The sequence below is a fragment of the Chanos chanos genome, chromosome 8 (genome assembly GCF_902362185.1).
Source record: "Chanos chanos chromosome 8, fChaCha1.1, whole genome shotgun sequence".
In the NCBI taxonomy this organism is placed as follows: Eukaryota; Metazoa; Chordata; class Actinopteri; order Gonorynchiformes; family Chanidae; genus Chanos; species Chanos chanos.
This window is the reverse complement of record NC_044502.1, coordinates 36935022-36962696: the sequence shown is the minus strand read 5'-3', so window position 1 is coordinate 36962696 and position 27675 is coordinate 36935022. Positions and strand designations below refer to the sequence as shown.

Below are 27675 nucleotides of genomic sequence, written 5' to 3'. Positions count from 1 at the left end.
CACTGAAGAGAGAGACAACCTAAAACTTCGTAGAACATCAATCCTCAACCAGAAGGAAGCAGGAACACCAAATAGCACTACAGCACAAGTACAGACATACAAAAAATAAAAAAAAGAAAAGAAAAATCCAGACATACACAATACTCTTGCGGGAAATAACTGTGGAAGACCACCCCCCCCCCCCCACCCCCTTTATGAGGCACTAGCCCGATATCTGTGATAAAGCTTGTGCAACGTCTTTGTGCTCTCTGGGGCTTGGGTTCATCACTAATTGGACTGTTTCCTCCTTTACATATTCATATTTTCTTATCTGTCTTCAGAGAAAAAAAAAAAAGAATATGCTTAGGCAAGTCATTTTTCCCTCTGTTACAATGAGCTGTGCTTTCATCTCGCGCTATCATTAATCATACACGGGCTTATGATGTTGCGTAACCAAATGCACTCCTGTGCAATCACAGCCAGCGAGAGACAATGCAAGTTCGTACAGGTTGCCGGTTTAAGCAGTCATTATTGTTGACATCTTTATTAGAGGGGAGCAGGCAGGTCCCACGGATGCCTGAGTTTTTTTGCCCCGCCCCTCGTCTACGCGGCCTCGTTGGCTGACTCTCCGCTCCTCAATTCAAAGTGACGGTTCGGGGGGAAAAAACGGTACTGCGGTGTCAGAGAAAATAAGACTCTTGCTCTAGTTTCTTAATTTCCGATGCACCTCCTGGCTAATTTGCATTTAGTTCAATAACAGCGGCGGCCCGTTCAATAATGACTCGGCGCGTGAATAAAACAGCGTGAAACGGCTGCCTCATTCAGCTTCCCTCGCGTCATGCTTTTCTCCCTTTTTTAAAGTGAGGGAGACGCTAAAAGTAAGCTAGCATTTAAAGCGTTTATTCAGCTGACGATTTCCGACTTGACTTCTCTGACTTCAAAAGTAATGCGACTCTTTTTGTACAGCTGTGAAAATGTTGCCTCAACTACCCGAGCTTTTTCGCAGTAGGAAATTCATAAAAGCTAGTCAGGTTCTCAAAAGTTTGTTAGACCAAAAATCACCAGTGTGGTTTCAAGGTCCAGTGCAAATGACCTCCCTAAATTCTAAAACACACATAAAAAAAAAAATCACTGCTCAAAATCACTGCTAACTGTACAGGTAGATGTATTTGTTTTATTTAATTATTTTTGGAATCTGGAAGAAATAACACTCAACAAAAAAATATGTCTCAGATCTTAACAGGAGCTCTTAGCAGGAGTACTTCTTTACAAATTACTTTTGGCTTTGATGAAGTGCTCGTAACAATCACTTATTGTTCCACAACACATTGTACCAGCAAATTTTCCTTCATGAGCCATCTGGATGCTTTTACCCAACATGCTGTGCGCTCTAGATACTGGCTTCTGCTGCTTGAACAGAATATCTGCTTCCAGGGGCAGGCTGAGGCTGCAGGTCCACACAAAAAAATGGGGTCCACTAACAGAATCAGGCAATTCTATTCAGAACTGAGCAAAACAGCCCAAGTGTTAGACATTGCTTCATATTCAAACTGAAAGACTTAAGGACTATGTTTATCACCAAAGATGACAATACCCATCTACAGCTATAGTAGCTAAGATTGGAACATTAAAATTTATGAATTTTGATCATTCAATTCCTCTCAGTTTTCATTTTAAACAGCTTCCAATACTTCTATGAATCCTTTTACACATTTAACAGAGGACCGAATTTACATGAAGAAAATTCTTTAAAAGCACGATAACAAAAGAACAGGATAATTGGGAGCTTTAATGAACAACAAAGAGAGACCGGTTTGTTGTCCTGGAAATTATGTAACTGCATAAAGAAAGAACTAGAGGAAGAAAGAAAAAGAGGGGGGGGGGGACTTGGAGATACTAAGGAACATTTTCTCTCCCACAATAATTAACCTGCAGTCTGTCCCACAAGTGAAGCAAATTAGATTCTATCCACAGGGGTTAACTATTCTAGAATGTTCTGATGTTTTATTAAGTGTAATATGGTAAAATGGTTGGCAGTTGCTCTGGTGACAGAGTTACAGGATAAACAAGAACTGACAAGAACAGTGAGTGAACAATACAGTAGTCACATGACTTGCAGAGTAACATCCACTGATATGAATTTAACAGAAAAACCATGGCAACACTTGTGTAAGCTTTTGCACAAAAAAACACCACTTAATTCTGCCTGTTACGCTGATCTACATATTTACAATGGAGCGTAATGGAGCTCCACAAAAGTCTATGCTGTTGCGCAAGTAACCTAATTCAAAAAAATGATCTAAAATCTGATCTTCTACAAAAACTTTTTTTTTCCCTTCAAGCCTGTGGGCTTTCAAATCAGTCCATTTCCTCCCCTGCTGTCCTTCACACAGTGAGCCGTATGATTTTTTTTTTTTTTTTTTTAAAGATTAGAGTTTGTTGTAAAGAGCTTCACCCACAGATACAGATAGTCAAAAGTCAGACTAGAAATCAGACAAAGAGCTCTTTTTTTTTATAGGAAAGGGAGGCATCCAGACAGCCCGAGGAGTCTGGAAGGAGACCCAAGAGAGGACGAGTAGAGGACCTTTGGGGCCAAGACAAACCTTGCAGTGCTGGAGCGTGTGGCTGAGCGTCTGTGCCATTATCAGTGAGAGTACCATTGAGTCTGTACTGCTGGTCCTCCCATTTCACCTCTGCTTATGCCGGCCACGGAGACAGACGCAGGGAGAGCCACAGTCTCAAATGTAGTCCATTAAAGCATGTGGAGTAGTGGCAGACATTTATGTCATTTACTGTTCAGCCTGACATTTGAAGTGCTATAGCATTTCAAATGGAAATGTTCGAGTTTTATCACTCATTCAAGCAGGGCTCCTAAGTTTATCATCAGTTCATCACCACGCAATCAAGGTATTACAAGTTAAAAGAGGAAACAAAAGAGCGGAAAAAGCCAAAACTAGGTCCACTAATACATGGACAGACTGTGTAAGCTGTCATGACATGACTTATACTCTTGTCACTTACTGCTCATTGTTTCTGGCCTTTTTTTTTTTTTTAGCTCTACCACATTTCACCAAATGTGAACATAATGTGAATTGTGCTGTTACTGCAGGCAGATTTAGCAAGTGGCAATCACTTTTTTTTTTCATTTTTAATGAAGAATTGGCTTTTATTATACATGCAGCGAATTGCTTTCAAAGCCACTTCAGCACTACAGGAGTGAACAGCTCTTTTCGTAAAATCATGAGTTTTGCACCATCTGCTGGTAAAACATTGTAACAACCTCAAGCTCATAGGGTATTCATAAGCATACAAGATGACGCTGCGTGATTGAGTTTTGTTAAATGGTATCATAGATTATAAGTTAAAATGATGTCTTTGCAGAACGCCTAGTAATAAATTACTCTAAAGACCTCTTAAGAATGTTACAGATGGACCAGAGGTTTATTCCAGTTCCTTGAATCATACTGACAGGCCTGTCTAAAGGATATACTGGGGAACTAGGAACATGCTCATTTGTGAATGGTTTTAAGAACAAATTTCACTGAGATATCTGTATGGATTAGTGGACTGTGGAAGACACGGCAGTACTATGTGAGTTCATTGTGACAGCATTCCCATTGGATAAGCATCAATCTCATTCCCAAGGAATTTCAAATGACAACTTACTAATTATTCACTCAACACACACCACGAAAGAGTGAGAGACTGACAGAGGGAGAGAAAGAGAGAGAGAGAGAGAGAGAGAAAGAGGAGGAGATAGGGAGAGACTACAGAAGAGATGAAAATAATTACTAAGACGGGGCCGACCTACGACCAATTAGAGAGTAAAAAAAGAGCAGCTGAGAAAGGGAGAGAGAAGGAGAGTAAAAGGTGACACACTCTGGCTAATGGAAGATCTGCAGAACGCTTGGTTCAGAACATGCACAAAAACCCACGGCACAGCCTACAACTGCTCACTGCTCTGAGAACTTGCCTTTCCTTCCATTAACAGGCGGACCTTGAGCTTTCTCCTCATAGTCTTAATGGAGACGAGATACAAAATGCAATGAGATGAAGACAAAACAATTAACCACACACTCACACAAACACACACACACACAAACACACACACACACAGACACACACACACACACACACACACACGTACGCACACTATTTCTAAATAAAGAGTGAAAAAGAGGAAAAGTTGTAGTGGCATATGTTAAACTAAATGATGTCGAGACTCAGTGGAGCGTGCAGGAGAGATGGAGGCAGTTCACTGACAGACTCACACATGCTGTCATGTGACAGACGTGAAGGATGAGGACCAACACACAAACAGATGGGGATGGAGGAAGTGTTATCTGCTGGAAACTTCAGTCTGTGCCAGAACGGTGGAGTGAATGTGTACGCGTGTGTCTGCCAGACTAAAATCATTCAGCTCACTGATTACAGGAATGTGTATACATTCTTGCCTGTATGATTGCAAACTCCTTTTGCTAACTCATCACCCATGAATAGTTCTGCAGAGTGCATTTGACAGGCACTGAGACTGGGGGCCTGACGGTAATGTTCAGTAAAACATTACATTCTCTATGGTAACGGTTTCAAAATAGGATTTTAAAAGACCACAGTGTGACAGCTGACAGCTGCTCCCATAGGGAAAAGTTTGGGAGTGGCAGCTCAAGAAAGTAGGAGGCGTCTCACGCAGACACACCTGGTTCAGTGTTATATGAGTGTAAGGAGGCGGAGTAATATATGACAGGCTCCTCCTCTGCATCATCTGAGAGGTGTGGTCAGGGACAGGGAAAAAATGGATGGTTAAAATGATATCATAATTATGGTTGTATTGCAATGGAATATATTTAAATCACAATATACTATAGATGAATATATTATATTATCAATATAATACAGATGAAATCAGTAAATCATCAAAATCTTGTCCTGATAAGATTTTGCATTTACATCACAAATAGTACGGTGCAGTGGTTCTTGGGTAAATCAAACTCATGTGTGGACATACTGACAGTTACCTTTGTGCTTCCTCATAAACGGAAGTCACAGCTCTTCAGTGACCAATCCTACTAACTCCTGCTCAGGCTCAATTGTTTTTATGCTCTCTCACTGACCGACTTAAGGCCACGGGAGCAGGCAGCAAACACGCCACGACTGTAGCGCGCACACTGTGCACGGCGCTTTATACAGTTTGTGTTTCTCTCTACGTCTGTCTTTCTGCTTCTCTTCACTGCTCATTTCACACACTTACAGGGTATCCTCCGACGGTAAGCTAATCGTTCTTCAGAGCCTCAGAAAATACCTCTCATTTTCACCCACTGAAGTCTCAAAAGGCTTTTCAGGATGCAGTGCAGTGACTTGGGAAATTCTTGCATGAACAGTAAGTGATATTTTCCAAAACAATTTCATGTACTGTATCAACTCATCAGACAGTTGTTATTTTAGCATCATTTGAGCAAGCTGACAAGTTGCTGTAAAACGGAGATCTTTAGCGGACCGCCATCTATATTAACTTTGCTGGGGTCAAACTGCGTTTACATAATACTTAATCATAGCATCAATACCATTTTGCAATTGAACACAAAAAAAGCTTTCAGGAAAAGTGATATAGTACATCTAAATCATGTACAAACATACAAAGACGGAAGGCTTGCAATGGACCAAACAGGCTGTTCTCTGTCTCTTTTGGAAACACAGAGAAGCACTGATCTATGCCCAGCATAGTGAGACATGGGCCATTGCAGATGGATTTAGCACCACCAGAGGAGACCTCTGAGAGACTGAACCCAGACTGACAGTGTACAGACCTGGACAGGGCTCTGTTTCTTCAAGCTCGTCTTCTGAGAGAGGAACGAGAGAAGGAACCAGGCAGACATGTTAAAGAGAGGTGATAACAGACCAAAACCACGCCCACATGCTCAATGACACATGTCACTTAAGTGAACATGCTTGCCGTTCAAAACATTTGGACACTCCAATGTTACGAACAGCTGTTTATAATGACAAACAGATGGACCAAACCACTGCGTTTCCGCAAAAAAAAACAAAAAAACAACAACTTTGTGAACACCAGCAAAAAGCTCTGTGGAATTGTCAAAATGTTTCTTCAAAGGAACGTTACATTATTATATCCACTTGAGGTCCAATCATCAGCTTGGAATCAATTTCATAATGCATACAGTACAGTACTCAACTGAACACCACATTTCTGAAGATCCAGGTAGGGATAACTGAAAAAGCGCCCCCTCAGGGCAGACATGAAACACTACACCTTCTGATACTCAAAAAAAGGAGTGACATTCCACAACCCAGCAGCTAGATTCTCTCAGCAGCAAAAAAAACGAAAGACAGAGAAGAAAACTTACTTCTCTCCAGCGTCCCCTTTGGAGGCAGCTGTGGTAGCTGCCGTCCTCTCCTGCTGTTCATGGGTGTACCAGTAGGGCTGGTTTGGACTGAACCACTGCGGGGGTGTGCCCTATATGGAGACATATGGAGTATTTCATTAAATGCTGTGAGTTCAAATGACACACTCACTAAAGCTGAGTGTGTGAAAAGCTGCATGAGCCTACATTTCCCAAAATGCAGCACAATTTATTACCAGCGGTGCCATGCCAGTGACTGGAAGACTGCTGACACAGCACTGCATTGTGTTAGTAGAGAGGGTGCTTTTGGACTTGTGACTATCAGAACACAGGAACACGAAACCACAGTTTAAATGCAGAGGAGAACAAAACAAACCGTAAGGCTCACTCCATGAGGGTAATGAGGGGCAAATAGGCAAATGCTATGACAGGATTGTATCAATCATCCATATATATGTCTATTCACATATATACATGTTCTATACAATCAAGGTCATGCGCAGCTTTAAGGATGCTGCCCAACAGCCAGAACTAAAGCAAGGGAGGAAGATGTATTAAGGATGCAATAAATTATAATTAAAAAGATAATATGTCATTAATGTATACTGTATGACTGCAGTATAATATGCTTTTTTTTTTTTTTTTTTTTGGTGATTTGTAGCAGCATCTGTTGGTTGTGCATGCGTTTGTGTAGTTTCCAGATTTGACCTTTTGTACCCAGAGTACAAAAACACGGGGATAAAAAAAAAAGAATTAAGAATTGTTGAAGAGAAAAGGCTTTCAGCAGTATCCTTCTGAGACGTTAGAATCTTAAGACATGAAAAATTATTTTAATGAAAGCTTATTGGCTGAAAACACATCCTTTGTCATATAAACGACTCAGCTGGCAAGTACACAGCAACACAGTTGTGTCATGTTCTTTTAGAGTCGTGATTCTGACGCTTGTGTAAAAGTAAAAACTCTGAAAGAATAAAGTACAAACTGCTGGACAGACTAAATATAAAGATTGAAGTGCCGGAGATGAATACGTGTAGAGGGTGTTTTGATTTTTTTTTTTTTAATACTGTATGGTGCATTCCATCTCTGTACTGGGGTGTAAATCTTTCAAAATACAATAACCTCTTCAACACAAGGACCACATAAGTAAAGGTGAAAAGTTTTGGCACTTGATATGGTTCAATGTCTCCTCACACTGTTGCACTGGGAGGTGGTAGTCTGCTGAGTACTGAAGAACTGCAAGGGAGGAAATATGGAATGATGGAAACTCATACTGTAGGTGTCAAATACAGATTACTGCTGTACTTTATAAACCACTATACACTCAAATAGAAAGTAAACAACAACAAACAAAAAAAACCCACAACTGGTTATGTTAGTAAAAAAAAAAAAAAAAAAAAAAAAAAAAAGAACAGCAATCGATGACGGTTCCACACCATTATACTCGCCGGGAATATAAATAGTGTGTGTGTGTGTGTGTGTGTTTTAAAATCAAAACAAGAATCAAAAGAAATAAACACAAAAATTAGTCAGCATCGAGCGTAGCTACGTGACTGGGATGGCAAAGAAAAACAGGGCACCGCTACAGCAACCGTACGGTAGGAACAGAACGAGGTGAGGAGGCAGAGCAGGTCGGTGAAAGAGAGAGAGAGAGAGAGAGAGAGAGCGGGGGGAGGGGGGGGGGAAGTGGAGAAGACGGCCATTGTGACAGGGGATGAAGGTAATGGGGAAACGTTTTTCGATTAGTCAGGGCTCTTTTGGCGAGCAGCTGGTCTGGTCTGGGTCACCTCGATAAGGCGGGGGAGGGCGGGGCGGAGTGTCCTGACGGTAAGGACGGCATGGACCTCATGAGGTGGCTGTCAGGGGGGCGCTCCGTGGAGCGGGAGCGGCTGTAGACTGGACGCTCCACGGCGGGCCTCTGGTCGGCCGAACGAGACCTGTGGTGATATTCGTGCCTGTCCGGCATTCCGTAATTCCTACAAAAAAAAATGTGATGGAGGGGAAACAAAATTGGCACTCATTTCGGGTTTGGGCACGAGGACCTGAGGGTCACCCCCCTCCCCTTCTAACCTGAATGGAGCAAAACACATTTAAGAGAACTAGAGTCCAGACCGGGTGCCTCTGTCCTTTTGGAACCGCATGGGTCATTTCTGTCTTGACCAGTGACATGCGGAGCGTAAGATCTCACAGAAATAAAGGTGCATTTATCTTTTCTGTCAGCACTGTAGTTCCAAACAACATCTTCTTGTAACATTTTCCACACAAATATTACATCCTCTTGAATAGCACTTTTCTTAAGTGTGGAGTGATGCAAACACGGGTAGGTCAGTTCACTGAGTGTTGTGTTTACAGAGATATGTTCTGGTCATAATGAAAAGAGAAGGGTGTGAGAAGAAGAGGGAGGTTTAGGCGGTTTGAACATAGTGTACTTCAGCCTAATTCACAGTGAATGGTATGGACAGAGCCAGACAGACCCATTAAATACTACTAATGCAAAGACCTGTCCCAATACATCAGCGGCTCATGTGATTAAGTGAAGAAATAAAGAACGTGGAAGGGGCAGTCTTTGTCATAAAGCAAATCCCGCTGCATACACATTCAAAATAATGCTAAGAACTCACTGAAGGACTGTTAGCAGTCATTTCCACAGTCCTATGAGGTAGATCTGTTATGACCAGTATGTCTTTATACCATGTAATGAAACGTTTTAATCTCAAACTGCAAGTTCTTACCCTGTTAACATCTTACTACATAAAAGTATTTCTGCAGCTAACTGTAGTTCGTATAAATTTTGAAAACAAAAACATACATAAATATTCAATATTGAAAAATATAACAAGGACACAATAAAATTGAAAGAAATGTTGAGTGAGAGAACAGTTGTCCAGCAAAGGCTTTCCCACGTAAAACGACTAATTAAGAATTAGAGGAGGGCTGAACAGCGATATATTCTTTTAAATCTCAGTTATCGTCATCATTATCATAATCATCATCATCACCACCATCATCATCATGACCAATTCCATTAGACTTCATAAACTGAGTCAGGGGGCAGAGAAGTATAAAAGTCGTGATAACAGATCTTCAGCTGTATTGAATACAGCAGAGTCGATGCTTCTACCGTAACTGTATTAGCAGAATGTTATAATCCCTTGGGATTTCCCCTGAGGAGAAAAAATGAAGCTCTTACAAACCTTGAGTCTTTTTGCCAGAAGCTCCATTTTAAGATCAGCCGACGCGCACGTGCTACGAGTTGACTCCGTACCACGTGAACATTACAGCCCAGATTTACCACGCTGTACATGTTACATTATTATTTTTTTTATTTTATTCTGTTGGTATTCTACAGGAGGAAAGCCAAGAGAGGCTCAGACTCATCTTGTTGTATGGGAAGAACAAGAAGCCTCACATTGGCAGTGTAAAGCCACGCCCTTACGGAATCTGCATCCTTAACGTTGTTAATGATAAGCTTAAAATTGTTGCACGTGTGATCATGACTATTCCCATTTCGCTGCCGTTGGAGTACAGTGCTGAATAAGACGGCAAAAAAACTCAGCCTTTAGACATATGCACAGCATGCCTTTCCTGGTATTTTATTGGAATGTGTGGTTTGATTTGTTAATGGTATTCCTACACTTGTTACAAAGTATCGACTCCCGTGTAGAAGCCACGTAAAGTAAACGCTGTTTTATAATTCTCTCTCTTTCCTGTCAGTTTCCATCTCCTTCTTTACAAGTCTCATACAAATCCTGTCTATGGCACGGAAGTATATGAATGTTGACTTACTATGGACCCTGACCTTCTGAGGGCAAAACATGAGCAACTTTCATAAAGTGAGGCCTCAGCTCAAAGAGAAAACATCAAAGTTTGTGACAGTTTAATTCACTTTGTTTCAGCTCTCTGTTTTTGATGATTCATCAGGTTCCATTCTGAGAAAGAAATGCTCAGCTTGTTGTTGGAGCTTGACTGACAGCCAGATGGCAAACAGGAGAGAAGGAGAGAGAGAGAGAGAGAGACAGACAGAAATAGAGAGAGAGAGAGAGAGAGGGAGAGAGAGAGAGGGAGAGAGAGAGAGAAAGCGAGAGAGAGAGCGAGACAGAGTGCACGAGAGAGAGCAGGAGAGAGTGAGAGCAGGAGAGAGAGAGAAGGAGGGACAGACAGAGAGAACAGATCTTCTAATTGAGTGAACTAACGTGAACACCTCTTGTATTCACCTCTTTTGGCAGGTCAGTTGCTGTTTTTTTTGTGGGGGGGGGGGGGGGGGGGACGTCAACAACGCATGATTCACATGATCAACTCTAGAGAATCATGTCCAGTAAAAACAGCACTGCAGAGTTTCCCATATGTCTGACTGTGAAAAGGGAACACATGGAAACTCTTTTGTGAGCAAGCCAACAGATGAGAGCCTGGAGGGAACGAACAGACTTAATGATGGACTACAGGATATGACTACCCCATAATGACAATCAAAATGCAGGGAAGACAACCAGGGTGTTTTCAGTCACTGTTTAAACTCAAACAAGCTTATAGCTTACTAAAGCAGCCTGCTCAGCTCAAACACGAAATTCACCTGTGACTGACCAATCAAGGAGTGGCGAGGATTTACACAGAACAATATACTGGGATAACAACATACATGAACTACAACACAGGATAACTGACTACTACCGCAACCACAAGACTGTTTTGTGGGCTCCTCTGTCACTGAGAACAGTTCTGCGTTTGACAGAGCCGAGATGACGCCTTTGGTGATGGATATCATCTACGATATCGCTGATGTCGTCATCTCTCAACGCGAGTCACATAAGACAATACTGTAAGCGATGACAGCTTGAACAGGACAAAATGGCCAACACAGACAGACTGTTAAGGGCAGAATACCTCTCCATGTCACTGTACGCCCCCTCTGAATACGCCCGAGCCATCCTACTGGAACGCAGTAACCTGACTGCCTCTTCTCGACTGATGGAGTCCACACGGTTGCCACGGCTGCCAAAAAGACATCAGAGAAGTTCATTGACGCGAACGTTACCGTGCTCAAACATCGGGGTATCCTCCACACCCTCTGAAAGGGGTTGACATCATGGGAGATTAAATTACACTCGCTCAATCTTTCTGTTCAATGCACAGTGCCCACCTTCTATAGAGTGTGTATTGTATGTCAATAATTGGTGCAAGTCAAGAACGTGGGATTCGTAGGGCATATACCGAATATGGAAATAGACTAGAGGGGATCTTCACCTCTGCTGGACAACTTCTCTGATACTGAGAGATGAAAGAGTAATTCTAATGTACAACATATTACACAATACGTGGTCTGTTCAACCATTAAAAAAAAAGGCTTGAGGACAAGATGAAATACAGTATTTTCTGTGTGTCTTCTGTTACTGTAACAGGTAGTATCAATAATATTGATCATATCAATTCATTTTTGACAGTTCATATTTGAAAATGTGTAAGGGTTTTTTTTTTTTTTCATATTCTGGAATGGCAAAATTAGGATGTTGAACGAATTCAGTAACTGTACAGTACTTCACCTTTATGGTTCTCTCAGGAAAACAGCATTTGGTTAGAGAGGGGCTGGTGTGTGCGTTTATTTACAATCTTAGTGAGAATGATATACATTAATAAAACGCTACACGCTGTTTTGCCAGGGATGTTGTTTGTGTGTTAGGGATAAGAAGGCATATGTAAGAGAGGAACAGGCCCTGAAGCTAAAGGGCTGTAAGGTTAAGCCCTTTGCCAGGATTCAGAGTAAGGTGACAGTAAAGTCGGTTAATATGAGTGGGCCACTGGTGGTATTGGAGGTTCTTCTGACAAAGTACATCATAGACACACTGTCTAATGTGTCGACACTGTACACTGTACAGAGGACCACATTGACTGTGGAGGATTCTCAGTGTCTGTCCCGAAAGACCCCCATGAACAAAGGTTTTCATTACAAAATGCAATGTTTAAAATCAAATAATCTGCCAATACGTTACTAACTGTCCATTTTAAAGAGACGGTATGGACACACTGACGTGGAATTCTTTGAATTCAGTTTTACAGTTTTGATGTCCTGCCATGATATACAACAACAACAACAACGTTTATTTAGAGCCCAATATCACAGGGGTCACCAGGGAGCAGGCAGGAGAACCTTTGGTGTGTTTTGGATTGGGTTGATGGGGATGGACATGCACTCCCAGGGAGGAGGTCTACCTGAGTTCCTTCTGCTGATGATCTATAGGCTGACTGTGTCTGGAGCGAGGTAGGGTGAGAAAATGACTGCAGGCAGATGGAGAGAGAAGAGACATGGTTTTCAAAGGGGAAAAGAGTTTTGAGGAAGAGGAAGAGAGGCACTGGAAAGGATGACTAGCAATTGGAGGTAGAGGACTGATGAAATGCATATTCTCTCAGGTTGGAATGTTGAGAGGGTCTGAATCCAATCAGGAGAGGGATGGACATGTGGCTCCAAAGCCTACTTCACACAGCATGAACCGACACTATTCGACACGCCACGCAATTCAGGGCTATACATTCAAATGCCCCCTGAAAAACATACTACATACACAAAACATCAAAGTGACCCGACAAACACATTCACAAGTACTCCCTGGAAGAACAGATACAAAACCGTTTCAAAAAAATGACAAAAACCCCCCCCAAAAAACATTTTAAAAGACACAATGATACACAACTGTCATTATGTATTCTCCCAAAGTGTTCAAACAGTACTTCATTCACATAAACATTTCAAATCAAAATCTGCATTTGACATTCAACATGATGTATTCATTTAAATTACACCTCACAACAGCAACATCATCCAAAATATTCAGATTATATGTAGTGTTTCTGTATAACTTAATTTCCCATTTAACAGGATACATAATCCATTAAAAAGGGCTCTGTAGTAGCAATGCTGAATGCCATCACATCAACTTTAGCTCAGCGTATTTTTTTTTTTCCTTCCAGCCCCTGATTCAAGTTGGACTTTTCGATATCAATCAACGTTAATTGGGATTGAGGAGGTCAGAGCCTTCGTGCTGAGAAGCCTGAGCGATATTCAGACATGCTGAGTTTGGCCTGTCTTCTACTCACTCATTACAGAGAGAGAGAGAGTGAGAGAAGAAAAAAAAAAGAGCGGAACGTAGCAGAAAGAGATCTGATTACCACACGCTACACACACAGCAGGAGAGACCGTCATTCCCGCCCGTAACATTAGGATATTACTTTTAAGCATAGAAAGATTTATTGATCTTTGCGAGAGTTGTGACGAACGTTTTTTTTTTTTTTAGACATAATAAAGAATGAATAGGTCATAGAGAAGAGAGAATATCTCAGAGTCTTTTGTGAGTTTGTAAGAGACTTATAAATATGAATTAAAAATCAGTTATTAGAATATGAAGAGACACATACAGACTCTCAGTTGGAGCTTGCGCCCAGTAGTAAAGAACATTTTCCATACAGATAAGGAGAGAGAGAGGGAATGGGGGAGAGTTACCGTACCTCTGTGGAGGGGGCACGCTGGGGGACCGCGACCGTGCGCGGTTGATGTCCGCTGACCTTGAGCAGTGGTTGGATGACAGGTCGGGTACGGAGAGGGTGGAGCTCTGGATGTCCCTGCCGTTTTGTCTGTAGTCTGTCAAGAGTAGAAGAGCCAGAGTTGAAATGAATATGAAATATTTCAACTTAAGTAATCGACATCTGTTGCCTAGGCATATATACCAGTTCCTAAACAGATATTTTTACTGGATGAACTAGACACAGTTTTCAGCCTCTCATCAAATGCTTCAATTAATGATTTAGTACAGCATCTGTACCACTTCATTACTTTTCTTTATGACATTAAAGTTTGCATGCTGTTTCAGTGGTTTGTGACGTCCACACAAACATTTTTTTTAAGACGTTCAACATAAAAAGTCCAGGTTTTAATGTAAATGAATTGCTGATTTAGACTTTTAAGTTAAATAAGAAAGCAGCTTCCACAACCAGAACTATAATAATGACTTCTTTTTTTTCCTCGTACAAGACCAATCGGTCCACCGAACCTGACGAAATTCATTATCCTGTGACCAGCCATGGCAAGCAAGCGCAGAGAAGGTCAGTGCCTGGCATGATTAAAGTGGATTGATATTCAATAGAGTGTGTCACACATTAAAAAAGCCCAAATATCACCATGAATTATAATTTAATACAGGAGGCAGGAGAAACTGCCAACTACTTTATTTTCCTTTACATGTATTTCTATATCAGAAACGCTCCCACTCTGGTAAACTGACACATTTTTTTATTTTCCTAAAATGTTTCACAGTAGAACACTGGTCAGTTTTGGTTTGACAAGCCAAGATGTTGATGATGAATTTCTATATTCATGTAGGTATTGGACCATCTTTGCACTGTATATGGACTGGCTGACTGTAACTGTACCTAGCACTGTACAATATCAAAGCATAAGGGGAAAAAAAAAATATTTTTAAATCAGACAGATTTTATAACTGTGGATCATATGCTGTTTGAAAAGTTTTGTAATGTAGAAATATGATGTGCTGATGCCACTAGCGTTAAAGCTTCACAGACCGCAGGGTATGTAAACAAGTTCCAAATAGTTCCAAAGCTATTTATAAATATAAACCAGAATTCTCTTGATAGAATGAGCCATGTGTGAGTCAAAGTTGTCTGAAAAAGCTTGACACACTCACAAACAAACACACACACACACACACACACACACACACACACCATTCCTCTCCTCCCTAAATGACTTCAGCCACAACTCAAGAGACTGCATCAACACTGCATCATACTGCATCAAATGAGCCCTGGCTTAATTCCGGGGCTGAAAACAACTCCGGCAGCATTGAGGGAGGGCGAAAAAAAAAGAAAAGAAAAAAAAGCAGCAATCTATAATTCCTCTGAATGTTAATCATCTCTTCCCAGCTGGAAGTCCAGAATCAGCACTTTGAAACGGGTTGCAGAGAGAGAGAGAGAGAGAGAGCCAAAATCAATGAAGAAACATGGCGGAGATGAGCGGCTCAAAGAACAGAGGGGGTATTCCCATTGCAACCCAGGGTCCCCACAAGAAGAAGCTCCAATGGGTGGAGGATCATTTTAACAAAGGTGCGAGTGGGGGAGGCGGGTCGGGAGGGCGGGGGAAGGGGGGGGGGGGTTCCTTTACTCAGGCTTTCTCCTCTTTTTCAGAGGTGCGTGCTATTGTAATCAGCTTGCTGGCAGATCTCCTCTCACTGGAGGATGTGTCTGGGTAGCTGAAGAGGCAACTATAAAAGGAGGCACGGACTGTAAAAAAGATGAACTGCCTCACACTGCTATAACTGTACAAGGCCTTATGTTGCCCATGATCTTTTACCAGAGTCTTGTCTCAGGAATTTATTGATAACTTCCTAGGTAGGTAGTGAAATTCTGACCACGGAACAAATATTATGCAATCCCAGCAAACATGAAAAAAAAAAAGCATTACATTTTAAAAAAAATTTTTTTTTAATTAGAAATATGGGCCTTTGAGGGAAAACATGTGTTTGCCTCCAAAATCAGAAAGGCTGTGATACACGTTGCGCTAGTCAAAAACAAATTGGAATAATTTTTTTTTTTTTTGAAGCATCATTTGACAGCTGCAATTACTTAAGACAAGTCCTGTGTTCTGAAACACTAGATGAATAACATTACCTGAGATGACCCCGACACCATCCTCACAGTCATAGTCTGAAATCTCACTGTCACTGATTCTCTGCGATCCTGTGAGAAGAGCAGAAAGAAGGTAAAAAAAAAAAACAAAAAGAAAAAGAGAAAGAAAAAGAAAAAGAGGGAAAAAGCAGTTAGTGTGGTCTGTGTCCGTGGGTTTAGGTCTGGTTCATACTGTGAGTAGCACTCAAGTGTTGACAGTGTTCTACTTTTCATTCTCACCGTAAGGGTACAGTTTAAAATATGTTTATGCCTTATAATGTCTTATTATGTCTTATTGTGTCAATATAGCAATTACTGACTGATTAATTCACTGATTAACAGTCCAATGCATCTAACCACTTTAAAATCAGGCATATAGAAATGCATGGTCCACACTATCAGGTCTGAGAGATCTGTGGCTTCAAGTGCTATCGTAGGTAGTCATTCTACAGTGTAAAGGCCAATTGTAAGAAAAAAGTAAGTATTGAGAAGGCAGGATAGCTGCCTCAATTCAGAGGCAATTCTGTCTTGCAGTGGTAATCCAAACCAACCAGTCACTTCTGGAAGTCTGATAAAACCCACGACTGAAACCTCAGATCAAACAACCAACACAGCACAGACAGAGTATTATTTAAAGCTAAAATTGGTTGTAAATTTCAGTGTCAATCATACCAGTCAACCTTCCTCTCCTTTAAATTGTACCGTCATTTCAATATATAAAAAGCTATCCATGCACTACATGAAGCAAGAAAATAAATTTGTTTTTGAGTCGCTATATATATAAAAAGCTGAGAATTTGGATATGGTTTATTGCATGACCATTTTAATAGTAGCAGTCTGAAGTGACATTTCAATCACTCAACTCTCCAAGTGCAGATTGAGTCTGAGGAGCTATCTGTCCTACTGCGTTCAGGGGGAGTCTTTTTTTTTTTATTTCGGAGGTTGTAGCCTGAGCTGCACCTCCCTTGGTGCTCACTCATCTTAAACAGAACAGACACTTGAGCTTTTCCATGACCGACAGCCCACTGGACTTTCACTCACACCTCCTCTCCTGCTCTTGCCTCTTAAACAAGCACGCAAATGCATACACACACACGCGCACACACACACACACACGAACTATTTAAGTGTTCCCTTTTTTAGACCAGTCAGCTCTTTCTCCTCTTTTTCTCTATCTAACACACCATAAACACACTCACACACACGGACAACTACGCACACAATGTGCACAAGTGTCCCACTGTGTACTGATAACAGAGGGCTTCATAAGCCCGATACATACGATATATCTGTCAATTAAACCACGGAGCTTCAGATCAGAGAAAATGGGACGTGTGCACTCTGTTGAGCTAGTTCCTGCTGCTGTGTTTGTCCACACTGGGACTGAAGTTGTAATTCAAGATTAAGAAAGAACAGTAGAACAACACGTAAATATTTTGTTGGTAACTCATACATGGCATCCAAAAAACACCATTGCAAAACACGCGTGCGCGCACACACACACACACACACACACACACACACACACACACACAGAGAGAAAAGGGACACCACACAAAAAGCAAATGACAGGAAAGACACTCGGCCAATATATTAACGGTTCCTATTCTGACTTTTGGGAACACGGTAAATATGACAAGGCATTGCAACACATGGCCAGTCACACAATAAACGTCATAGAATGAAAAATCTACTGACTGACTTTGGACATAACTTCAGAGGCTCAGTGGAGCTAAAATGTGGACTGTAGCAGAGGAGAGAACAACACTGAACACTGGGGTGTAGCAGGAAACGTTATGGAGAAAGCATATGGGAGAAGGTTCCTTTGGTCTTATGTCAGTTTGGAGTTTGTGAGGGAGAGCAGGGTAGATATCCAGATGGAGAGCACACTGAAAACTCTTTGGTTTACTCTGGACATGCAGCAGTTTTTACCTGAATTGTATGAATATGGGCCTTGGTCTGGAAAGATGATACATCAAAATAAAGCAATGAGATTCAACGTCATAGGAAACAAAGACATATACTATTTCAGACGAGTTTCTTAGGCCTGAAAAGTTTACCAGCACACTTTAACAGAAACCCATTGATGGACAATGCAATAATACCGCTGCCATGAAAACCACCCTTTTTTAAATGACAGAATAGAGTAAGCAGGTGAAGTCATAGAACTCATGTTAGAAATTATTTTATACCTGCTCCGTTTTCTAAATACTTCACACGCTGTCACAGTCTGTGTACTGAATGTCTTCTACAGAATATGTCAGGGTGGCCTGAAGGACTGTGCTTTGAGGTTTGTTTTTAAGTGTGAGGGAGCTGAGAAAGACGCTGAGAGAGAAGGGGCCCGTACTTTGTAATCTGCGCGTCGGGCTGTCTCCATGCAGTGTTCTCCTTTGCAGATAGGGGGAGCTCTTGGGCAGGGGCATGGAAGACACATCGTGTGTCTGCAGCTTGTACCAGTGAGGCTCATCATCCAGCAATGCTGTCTCCAATTCAATCAAGATCTGTAGGGAAGACACACACACACACACACACACACACACACACACATATGCAGTCCTTTTTAAATCAAAAATGAAACTCTCTGTTCACACAAAAAATAAACTGAAGGATTAAAATTCAAAACAAAGACTCCAGTGCACACAAAACTATCCATATGACAGCAGGTCAACAAATCATGGTTAAACTATTCAAACTGCATGGTAATTTGAATACTATTAGACAAGAAGTCTCTGAGAAAATAGGCTGGGACATTTCTTGATGTGTAGTAGTAGAATTTTCCATACCTCTCCCAAGAACTCGCTCTCCTCCTCTCGAACCCGTGCCTGATCCCAAAGCGTGATCTCCAGCATACGCTCGCGGAATTCCCGCCGATGCACGGGAGAATACATAAACGTCTGGTTCCATTTGGGCTCTAATGATTTTTTTACTGTTTTTGTTCTTCTTTTGCTTTTGTCGCTGGAGGAGCAATAATTCAAACTGTTTTTATTTACCACCATTCTAGAAGACCCTCGACAAAAGTCAGCACAACCAACAGCCGCGCGCGCTAAAATTCAGCGGACTAGCCAAGCAACACTGCAAAATGCTAAACATTCAGATAAACTACTATCTCTCAGTGTCTCTCACAACGACAACAACAACTGTTAATGTTTAAAAAAAAACACACACAAAGCGACATTAATTGTTAAGTGTGACTTTACAGATCATGTGTTTATTTAAAAGAAAAACACTGAGTTCCATATTAGCGAGTATGGATTTTTAGTATGGTAACTGTCTCTGTCCTTACCTTCTGTCTGGGAGGAAGTAGATTTTTACATAGGGATTCCTTGGCCGACCGTCTTCCCTCGAAGGCAGATCCTTCGCTCCGAGAATGGTGACAATAAGCTGATGACCCACTTTGTCATACCAGAGTTTGACCTAGAAGAAGAACAGTATTCAAAATTCCTGTCTTTGAACAGAGAGGCTAGCATTAGCATTTACTCATGCTCTTAAAGGCCTCTAAAAAAAATCAGGCATGTTCGCCATACAGTACTAATGATGATAAAAAAAAAATTAAATAAATAAAACAGCTTTTTCAACAGGTCTCATGCGTGAGCTTCATAGAAACAAACTGCAAAATTGTAATTATGCAAAAATCACTCTATAAAAATAGAGAGGTAGCATGTGTAATTAATAACTATACAAGTATATTTGAACATATTTCAAGATGTACATTTATCAAACTTTAACCGACATTATGCACTTAGCAAATCGAAGGGTGAAGTGAATGTATAGAAACAGTACATTCATTCAACAGTACATTCATTACATGCTAAGCTGTATGAGAAATCAAGCACACCGTAAACTAAGAAGTATGGACAACCCAAAGATACACTTAGAAGTTATATTATAATGAAAAAAAAATGTGGAAAAAAGAAGGCAAATAAATAAATAACTAAAATAAAATAACACGATCCAAAACTTCTAAGCCTATGCCCATACTTGCTTATGTTCTACCAAGAGGGGTTTTCATGACATCATTGACAAGACAATTCTCTACCCTTCTGTTGTGCTGAAAACATGCAGAAAAGTGTATGAAGACATTCACTATGTAAGAAAGCACAGCAAAAATCTGTTGCAAGGGGATTTGGGTCAAACAAATTGTACCATAGTGTTTGTGACACTGAACCCTTTTATGCAATCCCCAAATGGAAAAAAACCAATATAGACATATACACATATAACATATACACAGGCTACGGTGTATCAGGAGTGTTACTACTGGATATGCACTAATAGGTAGGTTATGTCTGTAGAAATATATCTTAACATTGCATAGGTATGTTTCTGTCATATGTACTGTAGCTAAATATATCCCTCATTGACATTAATGGATGCCCTGGCTAAGTAGAGCATAAAAACTATAGCTGGTATACACTAATGGAAACACTAAAAGGAACCACAGGTACATGCTGGGATGCTATTCTTTCCATTATATGTACCCCATCAGACATTGCTACAGGAAAACAGAATGACCTAGAAAAACAGCTAATTCTTTAGTCACTCTGAGTCAATTAATGAAGACAAAAATCAGCAGCACTTTCCAACAGTGTTTTAGACAACCACTACAAATGCCTGCTTTAGTCTGCTCCTCTACCTCTATAAGTTAACACAACTCTCACATCAACACACCCAAGATTTTTCAAAACTCCCAAGGAAGTGGAAACTGCAGGGTGTGCAATGATTGGGTACAATTTGCTTTTCAGTGATCATAAATTGTTTTTTTGTACTTGGAAAATGCAATTGGTTATCAAAATATAACCATAAAATTGTTCTTTTCACTGTAACATGAAACCTCAGAATCAATTCAGTTTTTGTTATACTATATTACGCATACTTTAAAGGTATTTCATTCTCTTTAAAATCACACACCACCAAATTGAGAAGAAGATTCAGAAATCCAATTTTATAAGAATAAACTGTCAAAGTATATCACTATTTAGGGATATGTGGTTTCACGTTACATGGTAAAGAAGCAGAATTTTTTCTTTCTGAAAACTCAAAAGGTAATCATTTAAAGAGACACCCTTTTTGTTAGTCAGTGGGACATGAATAGAGATCTCTGTCAATGCTGCCTGTTCTCTAGATTCTCTAGAGTTTGAGGGTTATGTTTCATGATGAAAATGCTCTGTATATATATTCAAGTGTCTCTTTAAAATATTTCAGTTATGTTTTCTTCACCATGCAGAACATTAAAAAACCATAAAGGATTCTGGTAAAATAAAGTAAATACATATGAAGTAATAATAATAATAATAATATTAATAATAATAATAATAATAATAATGATAATAATAATAATAATAATAATAATAATAATAATACATGGATATTAAATTTCACATGAACGAAAAGGACCAAAAAATGCAGATGAAAAGATGAAGCCATTTCCCAGCTGTGCATTTTCCGAAGAGGAGGCAACATAGTAAGAAGGAGAGAGAAAGAGGAGCAAAAAGAGAGTAGTGTGTTTGCCAGACAGGCACCATTACCTGCACCCTAGGGGTAAAAGGCTCACTTCTTCTACTAAGGCTTTGGCTCTGGGTAAGCAAAATTAAATGGCAAAAAAAACAAAGAAACAATGCGGTAAAAAACCAAAACCCGTTCGACAACACATTCTGAAACGTAACCTCACAAAAATGAAAGGGAAAACGAAAAGCTAAGGAGGAGATTTAATTTCGCGTGGAATTTTAGGAAGGACAGGGAATGTAGTAATACTTAGCCGAACAGAGTCAAATGATCACTGTTGTGCCAACTGGGTGTCAAACTCATTCACTGCAATTTTTCAATAAATGCCGAATTTAAAATTAAATCTCCTCCCTCACCAATTAAGATGACAAATACCACACCAAAACAGTGAAAGGCAGGACTCTCCATTACTCTGACGTACGCAGTTTACATAGCAAATAACAGAGATTTAAGAGATAAAAAGAGGATTACAGAAAATCATTCCCATTCAGTTAATATGAATAATAAGGCTTGTCTTGCTGAAACATTTACTCCTTCTTGAAAGCTCAAATGAAATACATATTACCACGCTAAAAATAACTGTTAAAAAGTATGCGATTCCAATAATCTCTTCCATTTTTTGTTTGGTGTTTGAAATGTTAACTACAGTAAAATGTGTCATGCTGCACAAGCAAAAGCTTTCCTAGGGAGGATATTTTTACATCCAGACAATCAGCACTATGGTGGCATTAGGTAATGTGATCTATACCACTACTGAGAATTGGGCAGGGTCCAGCAGCTGTGTGGCCGGGGCTTGGTGGAGCTATTCCAAGGTCTTATCTCAGACTCATGTCAGCTTTGTTCCTTTCTAAAATGTTGACCAATCTCTTAACAAGCTTGGAAGGTGACCACAACAAGTATCAGTTAAAATATTGTGAGGTGACACACACACACACACACACACCATTGCATTGTTCTGGTTCAACCAAGCTGGCTCACTGACTGAAATGTTCTACCGCTAGGTAACATACCTTTGACCACTTTCAGTGGATTACTTTAGAGGAAACTCTATCCGTACAGCACTTTTACAATGAAGACTTTTGTCAAAGAACCGCGTCGAGTGAAACACCAAATGTGCGTGGTGAAACGAGGACAGACGCCGTCCTTTGAGCATGTCGAGATGGAGGGTAAAGCGTCCGACTGTGCGATATCTTTATCCGCTAACAGAGAGTACTCAGTGGCTTCCTTATGAAAGAGCGGGCCCTGCCTCTCCGCGGACACTGATGTCATGGGTACTTATTGAGAGCATGGGTACTTACTGAGAGCATGGGTACTTACTGAGAGCTGTCCAGACAAGTACTGAGGGGCGTCTCGCAACATGCCAGGACTCATGGGAGACGTGACAGAGATGGAAGGACGCTCCATCTTCTGTGACTCAAATGAACTCGAACCTGCTGGAGCATGAGAGAGAGAGTTGTGAAAAAAGAGTATGGTTAAAACCCAACAAGTTGTATAAAGTGATGTTATGTATTTCTTTACAAATATAAACTTAAAATTCCTAAAATCAGCGATAGCTTGAAATACCAAGTAAAGTGTCTGAAATGAAAGGGTTAAACTTTGCATTCCTTTTGTCCTCAAACCAACTTTACACAAAATCAGAGAATCAAATTTAGGTCTAAAATAAAAAGACATATCTCCGTTACACCGTTCCCAAGCATCCACTAAAACTAACCAGGAACTAGAATCAGGTGAAAACAGGATCCATCTAGCATAAGCAGCTTCATAATTTTTCTCTCTCTCTCTCTCTCTCTCTCTCACACACACACACACACACAAAGCTTAGTATCCTTTTTCAATCATACGGCAGTTACTCACTTGATTCCAGTTGTGCATGTGTGCTGTCTGGTATCCTCGGAATATCTCTGAAATGAGAAAAACAGATGTTTGAGGGATGGAGAGAGAGAAATCAATGGGAATATCTCTGAAATGAGAAAAGCAGAGGTTTGAGGGGTGGAGAAAGAGAGAGAGAGAGAGAGAGAGAGAGAGAGAGAGAGAGAGAGATCAATGGGAACTAATGCAGAGGGTATGGGCTTTTAATGACCCAAAGCACTACATTAGTTCTTATTATCTGCCAGCTTCCTCCCAAACATGACACTGGTAATTGAAAACAACACAAGGGAGTTTACTGTTTCTAGAATATTACCACTGCTCTGAAAAAGCATTAGCTTCCTGGTGTCTCCTAGAATACAGAGACCAGGCAGCAAAGCAGCAGAGGTTTTCTGTTTAGATATGCCCAAGTCCCGTATGAATCAGTTTGGTGAATAATTACTGACTGAGTCATGCCAAATGTGTGACACGCTGCAAAACGTGGAATCGAATGAGAACATCCAAACACATTATTAACTTCATAAAAATAATCTTCATAATCTTCATTCATATGATACAAATGTAAGTTCCTAGATGATCCATTGATTAACTGTCTCACCCCGATTGAGCAGATTAACACACTACAGTGTTCATTCATCAAATTCTCATGTCTCATATTATCAGATTAGGGTTCAAACAAAGAAGGACATGAAATGTTTTATGTGGGGTTTTTTTTTTGTCTACCTCCTCTTCATGTCACTGTTACTACAGTCAGCCCAAAAGACTTACCCGATGGGTCGTGAGACCACTAGTTCCACCTGAGGTTCGGGCTTTGATTCTAAAATGATATTGTAAACTTCTTTAAATGTGGCTCCTTGTAAATTTCTCCCGTTCCATTCAAGAACCTGGTCACCTAGAACACAATAAAGGGAGGCCATTCACATAACTAGACATAACACAACCTCTAACGGTCGCTTCAACTCACAAGGTGCTATGTTTTTATCAAAGAAGCGTTACATAAAGTCAGCGAAGTCGCTGTATTTTAGAAATTTGCTCGTAAAGGGTACCTGGTCGGAGGTGTCCAACAGTATCTGCTAAACTTCCTTTCCTCACTTTGGTGATGAAAGCACAAAGTCTACCTGATTCTGTCATTTTTCCTCCAACCACCTGTGGGGGAGAAAGGGAGAGATTCACATCATGTGTCGTGGGCACACTGTGTGTGCTGTCCATGGTGCTGAAACAGTGCATTCTGGAGATGGGCTATGGGGGGAGTGTGTTGTAACTGTCCCCTGAACCCAGTTCCCCTCAGTGAGCATCATACAAATCAAATCCCTGCTAATAGCAGCCCTATGCAAACATACAAAGGAGATTACGGGTTGGCTCCTGGATGAAATGGCTTTACATAACAAGCAGGACAGAGCCGAAGGGGCAAAGTGTGTGTGTGTGTGTGTGTGCTGGTGAATTTGATTGTGAATGTGAATGTGAATGTGAATGCGTATGTGTGTAAGGCACTGACAGTATGGAAAAATGCACACGATAGCACTGAGCAGACACAAATTCAGCCATTCAGGAAGTTCACTCTATCAGTAATGATTCTTCCATCACTGCGCTCTGCTATTCTTCAGTGGCTGTGTTCCACACTTTGGTTGCTCAGCTCTTTCTGACAGCCCTTCCCTGAGACTTCACTGTAACACTAGATAGCTGTAGTTGCTACTGTGGGCGCTTGTTCCACTTTGATATCTGAAAATGTGGAGCGTAATTAGACAAGCACTGTATGCATTGCCTCGCCTTTCAAAATACTTATGAGAACCTACATTTTGGAACTGATAGTAATGTTCAAGGTACACTATTTCAAGCTACTGGACCTGTTTTAAATCACATTAGACCATGTTGGAAAAACGTCCAAATTTACAACCAAATATCGCTCTTTAACACAGATGAAAAGCAGACTATTAGGGCATCTAAAATTTAGAGTATGTTACTTTAAATAATTAAATAATTTAAATAATTAGGTATGGAATTTAAGAATAATTGCAGCCTACAGTAAAAGCACGTGCATTCATAAAATAAATCATAAAAAACACCGATATCGACCAAGGTTACACGTTACTTTAGCAACAGCTTGAGATGGAGAAACCAGACACTAACGCTGATCTGCTGTCCTGACAGCTCACATCCAAACATTTTAGAGCTCTTCGCAAAATAGTAAAGGCAGAGAGCAAACAGCTATAAATGGAGAATGTTACACGACTAAATGAGATTTCGTAATGATCAGCGTGCGCCGATGGGAAGGCAGGCCAGCAGACACACCTTCAGTCCCAGCAGAGCTCCAGAGTCACGGGGAACACTACCATCTTTCAAACGCTTGTTGAGCAGAATCCGTCCTATCAGACGATCCCCATCTTTGGATGGCTGCCATGTCACTGGATGCTACAAGGTCAAAGCGACAACAAATCCTGTGTTTTACAACGGATACATTCACAACATTCCATTACAGCATAAACAGCAAGCACTTTGGTGAACGGGAGAGGGGGGGGGGGGGGGGGGTCAGACAAGGGTAGCCTCATCAATGTTTACTACACAAGCAATCACACAAACTCTTGTTTTCGATGATCAATATTCAACGGTAACTATAAACAAGAGTTCCATGTCTAATCACATGTCGTCTTTATTCTTGGGGACTGTTGCAGGCCTAAATCAGATACTGCCTCAAGAAACATGTTATGTCATTTTTTTTAATGGTAATCAACAAGCTATTGTAATCGAAACATGTTTAAAAAAGGTGTAGAAGTGACAACAGTGTCTTTTAAATAGCTGCCAGACACCAGTGCAGTTCTACAACAACAACAACAACAAAGAAATAAATTATTCTTAAAGAAAAATTTGGAATGACGTAAATTTTGCGGACATCGATACAGCCTGATACCATTTTTAAAAAGTAACATAATTATAAATGCCAAATTTTTTCAATGGGCCAAATGTTATCATATATGTGGCTATTTTATTCATGGGTTCATACAATGAGTCTAGAGTTTGTGTGATCTAATAGGAGTTCTCAGTGACATGCATAATCCCGCCCCCTTCATGCAGATTAAGCCCCACCCTTTCCACTAATCCCATTATAACCTACAGCATCACCCCAGCAAACCAGCACAAACAGCATGTCGGCCTTGGAAACAAAAAAACTACAACGAAATCAAACAAACTACAGGTAAACGAAAAGCCAAGTAATACAAAAAAAAAAGCAGAAAGAGGAAAAAATGTTCACAACACAAAAAAAATACAGAGCATGATGAACAGCACAGTAAGGGCTCATTAAAATAAAACCCACAGAGAGCAAAATGGAGGAAAACCAAATCATAAATACAACTAAATATGACAGTGGAAGGGAAAAAAGAAAAACATAACTTTTGTCTGTGCAAAAAAACAAAAAACAAATCCAATCTTCCCTGGTTGTGTGTGCACGTGTTTAATAAGGTGTTTCTACTGGACTCCGTAGAGTGTTGCAGGTTGTTTGTAATGGCCTGGATAGGGACGGTGGGACAGGGCTCAGGTTGGGTGGGGTGAGGTTGGGCACATCAGTGTGGGACTGAATGGGGGTGGGGTGGGGGGCGGGGCTTATGTGAGAGGTAAGTCTGCTCATCAGACATGTTGGCTACATTGCAACAACACAAAAAAGAAGTGAGAGAGACTAAGGACATGCATCCGGAGGGAAAGGGACCCACATTCTGAAGTGCCATGACAAACAGACAGTAAAGTGGCGGTAATAATGCTCCCGGTTTCAGACTCAAGTCAATGTGACACTACGTCGGCTACTGCTATGAAGCAAACAACAGAGCAAGCAAGAGCTTCCCCACTTCCTCGTTCAGCAACACCCAGCGTCAGCCAAAGTGCTACCGAAGAAACACAGAACGAAACAAACAAACAAACGAACAAACAAACAAAACAAAACAAAAACGGAGGGGGGAAAAAAAGCCCAAAAAAATGAACAACAATAACAACGAAAAAAAAAAAAAAGAAGTTCCAAAAGAAATGAACATCCGTCCGGGAAATCAAAATCGACATCTCACCTACGTACATTTAGTGACAGCAAAACAAAGACCAGATGAGATAGACAAAAAAAAAAAAAAAGAAAAGAAAAAAGAAGAGAAAATAAAAATGAACACAAAAAAAGGTAAAAAAAAAAAAAAAAAAAAAGGAAAAAAACAAAAACAAAACGAGAATGCAGAATGCAGGCTAAACAGGTCCCAGTACCTTCTCACTATGGCTATGCTCCTCGTTTAGGGTAGTGCTACTGCACGTGTCAACGCCCGAGTCTTTAACTTGG

At 40.6% G+C, this 27675-nt stretch overlaps 1 protein-coding gene across 2 annotated transcripts in view; it reads right to left on the bottom strand.

Moving 5' to 3' along the window:
• The window catches only part of rims2a (regulating synaptic membrane exocytosis 2a), a 116811-nt gene that overhangs the window by 30317 nt on the left and 58819 nt on the right, over positions 1–27675 (bottom strand). The window contains exons 6-23 of one of the 2 annotated variants that reach the window (XM_030782466.1): positions 27603–27675; positions 25659–25778; positions 24416–24515; positions 24138–24261; positions 23358–23404; positions 22821–22933; positions 21527–21574; positions 19285–19415; positions 18785–18977; positions 18349–18502; positions 17934–17960; positions 16005–16073; positions 13830–13962; positions 12540–12605; positions 11217–11324; positions 8123–8311; positions 6342–6451; positions 5784–5816 (exon numbers count right to left, since the gene is read on the bottom strand). The exon at positions 27603–27675 is cut by the window's right edge and continues 121 nt beyond it. In XM_030782466.1, the coding sequence (XP_030638326.1) occupies positions 5784–5816; positions 6342–6451; positions 8123–8311; positions 11217–11324; positions 12540–12605; positions 13830–13962; positions 16005–16073; positions 17934–17960; positions 18349–18502; positions 18785–18977; positions 19285–19415; positions 21527–21574; positions 22821–22933; positions 23358–23404; positions 24138–24261; positions 24416–24515; positions 25659–25778; positions 27603–27675 (1838 nt within the window). The remainder of the gene's footprint in view (positions 1–5783; positions 5817–6341; positions 6452–8122; positions 8312–11216; positions 11325–12539; positions 12606–13829; positions 13963–16004; positions 16074–17933; positions 17961–18348; positions 18503–18784; positions 18978–19284; positions 19416–21526; positions 21575–22820; positions 22934–23357; positions 23405–24137; positions 24262–24415; positions 24516–25658; positions 25779–27602) is intronic. The other variant, XM_030782467.1, reaches the window with a different exon arrangement.